The sequence below is a fragment of the Anoplolepis gracilipes genome, chromosome 14, assembly GCF_047496725.1.
Source record: "Anoplolepis gracilipes chromosome 14, ASM4749672v1, whole genome shotgun sequence".
NCBI classification, from domain to species: Eukaryota; Metazoa; Arthropoda; class Insecta; order Hymenoptera; family Formicidae; genus Anoplolepis; species Anoplolepis gracilipes.
Genome location: NC_132983.1, coordinates 9,832,569 through 9,845,074, shown reverse-complemented (window position 1 = coordinate 9,845,074; position 12,506 = coordinate 9,832,569). Strand labels below are relative to the sequence as shown.

At 26.4% G+C, this 12,506-nt stretch overlaps 1 protein-coding gene across 2 annotated transcripts in view; it reads right to left on the bottom strand.

The window, feature by feature from the left end:
- Positions 1–11,413, bottom strand: part of Cow (Proteoglycan Cow) — a 283,890-nt gene extending 272,477 nt beyond the window's left edge. The window contains exon 1 of one of the 2 annotated variants that reach the window (XM_072906664.1): positions 10,869–11,413. In XM_072906664.1, the coding sequence (XP_072762765.1) occupies positions 10,869–10,982 (114 nt within the window). In that variant the 5' untranslated portion in view covers positions 10,983–11,413. The remainder of the gene's footprint in view (positions 1–10,868) is intronic. The other variant, XM_072906663.1, reaches the window with a different exon arrangement.
- Between the last annotated feature and the right edge of the window lie 1,093 nt (positions 11,414–12,506).

The window sequence follows — 12,506 nt, the reverse complement described above, 5'->3', positions numbered from 1 at the left end:
ACGCGGCAAGTTTTATTGTGTTTTGTCTGCAGAAGCTATTAATGCTAGAGGTATCTTACATAGTTCGATACGTATTTTTACGTATGATACGCAATCATACGTATTATATGTATGAAACCTCTGCAATCTGTATCAAACCACAGTATACACAGTAGCGCAACTCTCTGTCGGCACCTTTGATGTTAGCGTGCATAAAAATAAATTGCACATGCGCGAGCGAGGTATGTAACCAATTACGAAACAGTGCCTTCTGTCTTACTTACTCTCTTGTTTATAGTTATCTTTCTCTTTCTATCTTATTGCGTATACTTTATACTGGGTGAGGCATCTAACATTAAAACACATTACACTATATTTTTTATTTGTTTATTAATTTTAATTCAATTATTTGTCCATACGTTAACTTTATCTACTTTAGTATAAGTAAAAAAAAGATAAAAAAGAAAGAGAAATTATCTTCAAAATTTAATAAAATATATACGTACGATTCTACATTAAATATAATGTGATGAAACATCTAAAATATGTTTCTATATTACTTTTAAAAAGGCAGAAATATTTTTAAAGTCTCATATGTATAGTGTATGGTGGCTATAATTTTAAAATAATAAAAATTCATGATTCTATTTTTAAAAATGCTGATCAGCTTGTCATCTCAGAAACTAATACCATCTTGAGAAGAAATATTTTTTATTGTATTATATACTATATGTATGATCACAATTATTTTCAATCAAATTTTTTAAACAGTTCTTTTGATTTTCTGAAAAAATTTATGATTTTGTTTTCAAAAATGCTAATCAGCTTATCTCAGAAAATATGATCTTGAGAATATATGTATATATGTATATATATTGTAAAGTTTATAACTTCTTCTATTACTTCCTTTATCACTTTATTATTTCACATTTGTAGTCGCTACTCAAATTTTCTCATGTATATACGCCTTAAGCCTGTATCAGACTACAAATTGAAAATTAAAGATTAGAATTTGACTAATCAGAACGAAAGGAACTAAAATTGCTTTGTCATGATTGGTCAAATTTCAATCTTCAATCTTTTAATCTCAATTTTTAATACGTAGTCTGATACGGGCTTTACGTTGACATTCTATAGGATTAAGAAAGAAAAAAATAGAAAGAGAAACTAAGACAGAAGATCAATTGCTTGTGATTGGTTACATACCTCCCTCGCGCATGTACAACTCATTTTTATCTACGTCGAAATTACCATAGTTGCGCTACTGTATATGCTGTAATCAAACCTTAGAACATATAGAAATGGAAGGAGAAGATGACTGAAAAGTGTCCGGAAGAAGTGAGAAAAAAATCGTAGTTGCCTCTCTCTCGTGAGTTACTGCTCAAAAGTGCGCATGCGTGCCAGTTGCTGACACACACAAGCATCGTGTATGTACATACATATACACACATTGACAAATCAATCATATATATCCTTTACTTTTAATAAAATCATGAAAAAATCAGAGAATAAATAAATAAATAGTGAAAGACAAGAAATAATAATGTATAATAACGTATAATATATTTATGTATAAATATAGATTTATTTTAATTTATTTATATATTTATATATATATAATTTATTTATATATTTATTTATTCATTTATTTAAATGTATAATATATTTATATATTTTTATATAAAAATATAAAGAAAAGATTGTGAATAAATAGATAAATCAGTATTAAAAAAATCAGTAAGTATTTATATAATATGGTAAAAATGTTACATTTACAATATTACATTTTGTTACAATTTTATTATTGGTTTTTAAATAAAATTAGTTTTGCATATTTGTGACGAATATATTCGTTTTTGTTAATATCTGTAGCACGTTTTCCTTCATGAAATAAATGAATAGAAATATATCTTGTAATAATAGTTTTGATCAATTTTATGATTGTCAAGAATTCTTTGATTTTTTTTTATTTAGTTTAATAATAATATATTACTATAAGATTACTGACACAAATCATATAACCTGACAATAAATTAAATATATTTTTACTCACCATAAATAAAAAACCGATTTGTCTTTTTTGCCACATAAAATACAATATAAGCCCATTTTGTACTTTGGCACTATATGTTTGCAAATAAGTTTTATGTTCTAAGGATTCAACACGTTAATAACGTAACCTTATTTTTCAGGTAGACCGGCGCGTAAGTCGAGCATGCGCACTTTTGAGTAGTAACTCACGAAAGAGAGGCAATCATAATTTTTTTCTCACTTTGTCGGACATCTTTTTCTGTCGAAAACTATAAGCATTCCTCTTCCATTTCTATGACCGGTATTTATAGTCCGTTCTTATATTCAATCTCGTCTTAAGTAAGATCTTAAAATTTTATTCGGCCATCTGATTGGCTAAACGTAGTCTTAAGTCGACTAAAAACATGTCTTAAGATGATCTTATATATAACATAGTATAACTAGTATGGGCACTCTTTGTCGGCACTTTGATCTTTTTGTCTTTGATCACGGTATTCCGCCATGTTTTTGGACTAATATTCAGTGGCGTATCAATCGTTCAAGGAATCTGCGTTATATTTGTGCCGTGAAAGAACTGTATAAAAATTTTATAAATTTTTAAAAAATTAAGAAAAAGTTAAAAAATTATGTAAAAAATTATAATATAAATAATATTTTAAATATTTTTCGATGTTTTATATTCACAAATATATTATAGTATAACCTTTGTGATGCACTCTCACAGATTTCACACTACCACATATACAACAATTGTCTGATTGGTTCCTCCCAAAACATGGCGGATGCACAGAACAGATCGACGCAAACCCCGAAAGCTCGGAGTGCCCATACTAGAGCTCCGTAAAATTAGCCGAACCATTTTGATTTTTTTATAATTAAAATTAACTAATCGTTTGGTCATCGTTTGTTCATGATTGGTCATCCAATTAAAACGTTTGGTCATTTATCGTTTTTTTTTAATTAAATAATTAAAATTTCGAACTAAAGTTAGCCGAACATTCTTATTTTTCGTCCAATCGAGTTAAACAAGAGCTTATTCGATGCAGAATCGTTAGGTCATCACGAATAAATTTTTTACAACGTTTGGTCATCCATAGTTTATCCGAAAAATGAAAAAAATCATGTGCGGTAAAATCACAGACATCTATAGATGTCTGTGGGAAAAATGACGACGGGCGACGTATAGTGACGTGGACGTGCGCTGCGGTCACGCGCGCATGCGTTTTAGTAACTTACACAAAATTTGTTCGGCTAACTTTAGTTCGAAATTTTAATTATTTAATTAAAAAAAAACGATAAATGACCAAACGTTTTAATTGGATGACCAATCATGAATAAACGATGACCAAACGATTAGTTAATTTTAATTATAAAAAAATCAAAGTGGTTCGGCTAACTTTACGGAGCTCCATACTAGTTATACTTAGAGACCCTCTAATAAGCACGGGGGTGAAGCTAGTACTGTGATTTCCGGCAACGTTAGAAAAAGGGAGGCACTTGAAAGTGAGAGATGAAATAACCAATCAGAGAGTTTAGTGGCATCACGCGGTATTAGAGACCCTCTAATAAGAGTCTCGCCATATGATGTTCAGTTTTGATTGGTCCTCTATATCTGGGCAATTCCCGGTTATATTTGAATCATATTAGCCTTACTATTAGCATAAACATTATATTTCAGTAATATAAATAAAAAATAAACGTTTTAGAACTAAATATTATAATCTTTTTATGTTAAACATCAAAATAATATATATACATATAATAAAAACTGTTTATATTTAATTTTTAGTAATTAAATAAAATCCTTAATTAAATTTAATCCTTATTAATTGCATAAAAATTAACAAAATAAAATAAAAATAAAAAAAATAAACACATAAAACATGAAATAATAAATTGCTATATTTTCATGAAAAAACAAACTGTTATCACAAGCATTATAAAAACCTAAAATATATAATATTTGTGTATCTAATGAGAAAACATAAACTACTATCATAAACATTATAACATCAGCGATCAGCGCGTTAAAAGAGGTTAGGGTTAGATTAGGTAAGAGAGAGAAGGATAGTGAATTTATATCTTTCTCTCTCGCAGAATTTTGCCCAGATTGCCTTATAGCAAGACTCTTATTAGAGGGTCTTTAGTTATACTATGTATATAAGAACGGACTATAAATACCATAGAATATCTTTATGATAAATACCGGCCTATATGTTCTAAGGATCAAACCTGAGTGGCAGGACATAACGAGTTAGACATAACCTGTATGACGATTATTTTATGTTTTGTGATCCATAGACTTCTATAGACAGAGCGTTAGGCCCTACTTAGGGCGAGAGGGGCTCTGATGCTGCGGGAAGAGAGCATCGGTGCCAACTCGGTTTATTTCGTTAAGACTCGATAATGTTCGGCCAATATCTAACCTAACATATATGTTGTCTATGTGTTAAACATGGTGTTAAATAGTAGTATGAAGAACATACTAACATCGAAGTTTAGAAAGAAATATAAAAATGAGTTTTTGTGTTGTGTATAAATGTAAAAATCGCAAACACAAAAATAAAAAAAATGTTGAACAAATAGAGATGGAACGTGTTCAAACATATATTTTATTTTATTTACCCTTTTATAAAAATTAAGTGCTAATATATATTAGAATAATAATATATATAACATATGTATATATATATATATATATATCGAATATTTTATAAAATATTTATTTAATAATAATATATACAGTAAAAGATATAAAAATATTTAAAATGTGATTGTATCAGTGGGTCTAAATTTTTTTCGTATTACAATTTTTTTACGTTATATTTTTCTTGATTAGCAAAACTATTTGATTTAAAAAAAAATTACAAAAAAAACTATAGTATTTATTATCATGTACAATATTTGAAATGACGCAAATAAAACATTTAATATATTAATTATAAATATTTTGATTAATAAAGTTAGGTTGAGAATCAGTAATTATATATGGAAAGCCGAACACATCCGATCGGTTACGAAAATGGCCGACCTGGCACCGATGTCCCCTTTACCGCGATTATCAGATGCCCCTCGTAAAACGCTCTGTCTATAGAAGTCTATGATGTGATCAGTGTTAAAAGAAATATTTTATACTACAATTGTGGATGCATCTCAAGAAGAAAAGATTGTTCTTCATAAACAAATAAGTTTCATTTATTTATTATTTATTTAGTCTCTTATATAATATAACCCCGGTAAAAAAAACTTTTATATATAATTAGACAAAATTATACAATCTAATTATACAAATTTATATACGAAATTTGTCCATTTTATATATAATTATACATAAAATGTTGCAGCATTGTGTATAAATATGTATAAGCTTACATATACATAATTCTAATTGCAGCTATTAATCCATTTATATATAAATATACGTAACGTTTTATACGGTGTTATCTATAATTATACATATTTTTACACAATTGTGTAGAATCCTGTATAATTATATTCAATTCTGCATAACTATACATAAGAAATTTTTTATCGGGATATTATTTATTTTTTTTTTTTTCTTTCATATTATATATTTATTCATATATTTATATTCTCATTATATTATATATTATTTTCTTTATTCTGACTTATATTATACTATTTACTATTCAGAATTATTCTATATATTATTGTTATAGTTGTATAGTTTATATATTTGTTTGCCATAATTATAGTTATACAATATACATTTATATATAATTGTATATATAGATAATCTGTATAACTATAATTATAATTATAATTATATAGAAATTATAATTATATAGAAGCCGTAATTATAATTGTGTAAAAGTTTATATATTTATCTACGTAGCGGATATAATTATAGCTATCTGCACATATACATACACACATGTACATACACATACACACACAGATCATTTAAATTTATTTATTTTGGTCTTTTTTTTCTTTCTTACTTGTGATTATATTGTTAATTATAATTAATAAAAAGATTGCAGCAAAAATACATGGAAAAATATAAGATATATTAAAGTTGCATGATAAGTATGTACATATAATGATTTAGTATTTCTTATTATATATATTGTATTCTATACACATTATATAATAATAATTAAAATATACATATATACAGAAAGATGAAGACACATGAGTGCAATAAGAACAACAAAAAGAATAGCAACATAATTGCGCTACACATACGGCAGCATGGTTGCACTCATAATGTGCACATTGACAGCAATATTCCACCTTATTATCTGTGAAGGCAGAGAACAGGAACCAATTAAATAGTCATCAATAGATTTAATGAAAATTCAATCAAGATTATAATTAAAATAAAAAATAAAGGATAGAAGAAGGATTTTAAGAGGGAAGAAAATAATCAAGAAATTTAATTATATTTTAATTTAATATTTTATGTTTGTATAAAAAAATGTTTGATTGCTTATTTAGTTACATATAATTATATGGATACAATAGATAATAGTTATATAGAAAGTTATATATTGTGTGTGTGTCTTAAAGTTGTATGTAATAGTATTATTTTATAATGAATAATGATAGCTACTAATAATAATTAATATTAATAATAATGTGTATATTATATTAATTATAATAATATATAATTAATAGTAATATATTTTATTAATAATAATATATATTATTAATAATAGCTAGTAATAATTATTGTGCAAAAAAGGAAAGCAGATCCAATCCAGTATGTTCTACATCAGCAAATAACGAACAAATATTTAAAAAAAGCAATTGTTACATAACAAAAAACAAATTATTCTACAATAACTAGTAGTAAACATTTCACAAGATTTAACTAATGTGTTTTCACTCAATATTAAAATCTTACATGCTAATATATTATCGATTCCTCAGGGAATTTTATCTATACTGATACACATAGAAAAAATTATTACAACAATTAAACTATATAGTCTTGCTGATATCATTTGTAATGTTTGTAAAAAATTATATTATAAAAAAACAAACATATGTTATGCAAATCTGCTACAACAATATATATTTTTCCTAATAAGTTACGTAAATTAAATAAGATAATTACATTTTTTTCCCCCGTTGTATTAATTTGATAAAAAGAGGCAAAATTCCAACACAAACATATTGGAATGCTATGTTTAATTCCAGATATTATATGAAATTTACAGAAATTACTACGCCTCACAACGGGTTCAAGATGGCAGATTTCCAAAGGCTCCAGATGGCTGATTTCATTTCTCTTTTACATATACAGAACTTTATGCATAATACGTTAACGCATTATGTATCTTTATCTTGTTGACTAATTATAATATGCTACACAGAATTTGCTTGATCCATATTTATTTATATACATAATTATACGTAGACAGAGAGAGAGAGAGAGAGAGAGAGAACTTTCAAAAAAATTATAATAATAAAAAAAATACTCTCGACTGCTGCTAACATAATATAATAATAAAATCGACTAGCAATAATTAAAAACAGTCTATTTCCGAGCTAACTGTGGGTGGAAGGTCAGTTGTATGATGACAATGAGTATAAACTTGTTATCTAAGTCATGTTTATTAATATGTTATAATTATTGAAATAGGCGGTTTTTAATTATTGCTAGTATATTATTTATAAACGAGCTGTTTCATTTCTTTCGTTAATTATATAATAATAAAATATAATTAAATAATTACAATAAAAATATTAATAATAAAAAATTAATAATAATAATAACATTAAAAAATAACCTTAGAAAAATTTGAAATTATATCCGTTCGTAACTACAATTAATTACAAATTATTATAAAAATAGTAAAAAAACAAAACAATAAAAAATACGTAATAATAAGCTTAGAAAAGTTTTAAATAATATTTATTCCTAAGTATGATACAATTATCTGCAGATTATTAAAATAAATATTAAATATTAAATATTAAAATAAAAAGAAAAAATTATATGTGAAGTAATAATAATTATTAAACATCAAGTAAAGTATAAATATATAAAGTATAAATAAAAACATATATAAAGATTATATAAATGTTTTATTTTTTGTTAATTTAAAAAATATATAATTGTAAATTCATATTTTTTCTCAAATATATATAACTATATATATTATATATATAAATATATACAACTATGTATTTTCTTTTTATCAATTGAGTCCTTTTATTATTCTGTACATGAAAATATTAAGATAAGATAATTGAAAAATGGATATTTTACAAGATATTTAATAGTTTATATGAATTTATTTCAAATTAAAGTATAAAACATTTTATAAACTATTGAATTTTTAGCCATCTTATTCATACTTTTTACGTATTACGAGGAGTCGATTTATTAAAAAAATCAGTATAATTTCATTTAAAAAAAACAAGGTTGATCTCCACATAACCTTGACACGGACATTCAAGGTCAAACTAATTTACTTATTTTTTTTATCCCTTTAAGGGATTTTTGTCAATTTTTATCTAAAACATTTTTTCATATCATCTAAAACAAACGAGATATTTAAAATAATCGATTTAAGTGGGCTACCTAGTATGTGTGTATAGAAATATATATATATATATATATATATATATATATATATATATATATATATATATATATATATACACGGCGACTCATTATAATCTATAAACCAACATATCTTGAAAATAATTTGAGTTTAAAAAGTTAAACATATAGATGTTGGGAGAATTCGAAGGGATTGTTAGAACACAGAAAGAAAAGATTGATAGGTGAAAAATCTCGGAGATTTTAAAGTCATCTTTATTTTTTTAATGGAATTTATTACCTTTTTCACTGTATTAATTTTAAATCCGTAACGTTGTTTTTTTTTCAAAGAAAAAAGTTTTCATTAAAAAACATCCAAAGTAATTATTGGTGATGGTTCTATTTTTCAATTTTGCATTTTTTTTTAAACCTATAAGAGATGATTAAATTTAATAAAAGTTATTTCTATTCCAAAATTCAACTATATTTCACTCCCTATATACCTATTTGGATTTCAAAGCTAACTTCAGTTACACTTGCTTCCGGTTTGTCTCGAAAAATGAAAACGTTATCAATGATCACTTTGAATACCTATTAGTAATAAAAATTTTTTCTTAACTTTCTCTAATGTTCCATTTTTGAGAAAAATAGCTAATACGAGTGGTCTAAATCACCCTGCATATATATATATATATATATATATATATATATATATATATATATATATAGAGTGCGAAAAAAGTACTGAGACGGCAAAATATTTCGAAAAATAAGTTTTACAAAAAAATAAGTTTTTATGAAAAAAATATTTCACATAAAATTTGTAGAACGTAAAAAGATCTATTTACTAACTTCATTGATCATGAATGGCGTCATCAAAACAGGGCAAGGTTACTTTGAATTTTTTAAAATAGAACTGTCTATTTTTTATTGTATATTTTTATGAATCTTCTAAAGATCTTTTCAAAATAGTGTAATTTTATCCACTTTGACTAGCCATTTCGAAATTATCGAGTTTTTTATGATAAGATATCGGTAGTAATTGTAAGTCAGTTAAACACGAAATAAACTGTTCATTATATAACTTTATTTACATTATAACTTTGAGTCTATTACTTTTTTTGTTCAATAGGTCATAAGCTACATATAAAAAAACCAGCTAATTTTTTAAGATCCAATTTTTATATTATAAAAGGTATATATTAATTACCAGAATATATAATAAAGCTTAATTTCTTCATATTTCTCTGTATTTAATTTGTTGTCAGTTTTCTTGCATACTTGCGATTTGCAAATTATATTTTGTTTTCATCACATTCTTTACGTTAATTTTAAATTAATTACATTATATATGCGTTTATCTTGCATAACACCAAACTTGCAATGAGATTGCACTGTTTTAAATCTCGCAATGTAATGCAAAATAATATGCAAAAAAAAGTGCAAATAAAACAATTGCTTATTATAAGTTTCACTGGTTAAATATTAAAGGGTATTAAACAAACAAACAATATTAAACAAAAAGAAAGTCTCATATCCTGTTTAGCAAAATTAAAAAATAAATGAATATTATGAATAATTTACTCAAACACTGTCTTTGTTATTGTATATAAAAATATAAAAGAAATCACACAAAATAAAAAATAAAAAAAATAAACAAAATAAAAAATTCTTTTTCTAGCTATAATACCGCGAAAAAAATTAAATAATAATGCTTACATTATTGAGATCAACAAAATATAAAATGTCAATCAATCTTAGTGCCTAGTTATTGTGATGTGCTTTTTTGTGATGAAAAATGTTAAGAATCATAAGAGAAAAAGAGAGAAAGAGGGAGGGAAGGAGAGGAAGAGATCGAGAAAGAGCGATAGAGGAAAAGAGGGAGGGAGGGAGGGGCGAGAGGAAGGGAGAGAGAGAGAGAAAGAGAGAGAAATCAATTTGATACGCAAGAGAAACTAATAATTTTTATAATTCGAAAAGCCATAATTTTGGAATAAATTATAAAATTATGTCAAAAAAATGGATATTTTGTGACAATTCGCAATTAAAAGCTATCTTGCAGAGATATTCTTATTATTGTTATTGCTTTGATTTTTTTATTAGTTTTTCAACCGATAACAAACCGATACATATTCATTATCCTATACAAAGAAATAACGAATTATGATTATCCGATTAATAAATATTCAAGAGACAAGTATCTGTCATTGCATATTATTCTTCTAACAGATCCATAAAAAAGGAAACATTTTACAATATCCTACCTATCGTTGCTCATAATTCTTGCATGACAAGCAAGCCAAAGAGGAAAATAAAGAATATATCAAAATTTTTGACTCACCTCTTCGGCAAATTCGAAATCCCCGTCGAATTTTCTTTTACATTTCACCTCTATAGTTAAAATCAGAAGTACTGTGGCTGTGAATATCCACGAAAATCGTATAGCTCCTGCCATCGTTCTTCTATCTTTTTTTACTCCTGAATGGTCACTTATTTCACCGGGAAACGCGCGCGCGCGCGCGCAAGATTAGCACACCCGATATTATACCACGCACGTAAGAAAAGAAAAAAAAATATCCGCGAAATGATTGTATGTGTGTGTAGAGATGTCAGTCGATGACAACGCGCACGCAAAACTCAAACTCTCCGTAATATATGTCACATTCGACGTGAAATGAAAACACGCAGTTCGATAGCCGAACAAGTCGTGACTATGCGAGGTGAAGCGACACCACTGCTGCCGTTGCACTATTACTGGCGCGCGCACATTTATTGGTTGGATTCCGACGAACGACACGCTCGGAACAGCGTTTGGAAAGCAAGAGAAGGGGTGCGACAACGCGTGCTAGGTATAGACCGAAAAGCCGCCATTTCACTTGACTCTGTTCGGATGTTTCCGCTGTTCACTGTATATCTGTTCGGCTGTCTTCGGCATGGTGGCGAGCAGGATTAGCGAGCGGGTGGTACACTGCACCAGTCAATACCTCTGGCTGCTTAGTTCACCTACCTATCCACCTGATGTAGTCCGCGGCTTGACAGAAAAGAAAAAAGACTTGCACAAAATTTTGGAAAAAGGCATCAGAAAAATATCTAGCCATTCCAAGAGTGTCGTAACCACTTTTCATTTTTCTTTTTAATTCTTCGTTTTAAAATTATCATATCGCTATCATAATTACTTTATAAACATACTTTTCTGAAATAATAATATATAGATTACTTTTTAATATTTATTAATAAATATGAAATATTAAGTCTTAGATACATTAATTAATATTTCAGATGCTACAATAAATTCATTCATGATACCAATCTTACAACGTTAAACTATTTTAGATATTCAACATTCCAGTTTTTATGCGCTTTGAATATGTTATAATATAGATCAAAATAAAAAAAATTTTATAAGTGTTTAATTTCATTTTAAGGAAGACACTTTCAGACATTCTGCAACAAACAAAATAAAGTGTTTTTGAGCAAATTACAAATAAAATGGTCTTAGTTATAGAGACACTTTAACGAAAACAAAGATTGCGCGAATATTTTTCACAAGATATTATCCCAATAAACGCTAGATATTTCTGAAATATTCCATTTGTATTCCAAAAGTTCTGTAAATCCTGGAATAGAAAAATGTTCATAGAACGTTAAAATAATTGTAAAATACTCAGAATATTCTATATGAACATTACCTATGTGTAATAAGGAACAAACATTCAGTGTAAATTTTGATATATGTATGGAACATAAAAAATGAATATAAGGAATTATAAATAACTCTTATTTAAATAAGAATATATCGTCATGGGCTATAGAGAGCGAGACGTGAATCGAAAAACTTATAATATAGTAACGAGTTAATAAATATATAAAAATCTATAATCCAGTGTACTTTAAAAACAATGATTATACAATGATCAGCTTAAAGGTTAAAGTTGATAAATAAATTACAAATAATTAAAGTTAAAACGAACGTTTTGGG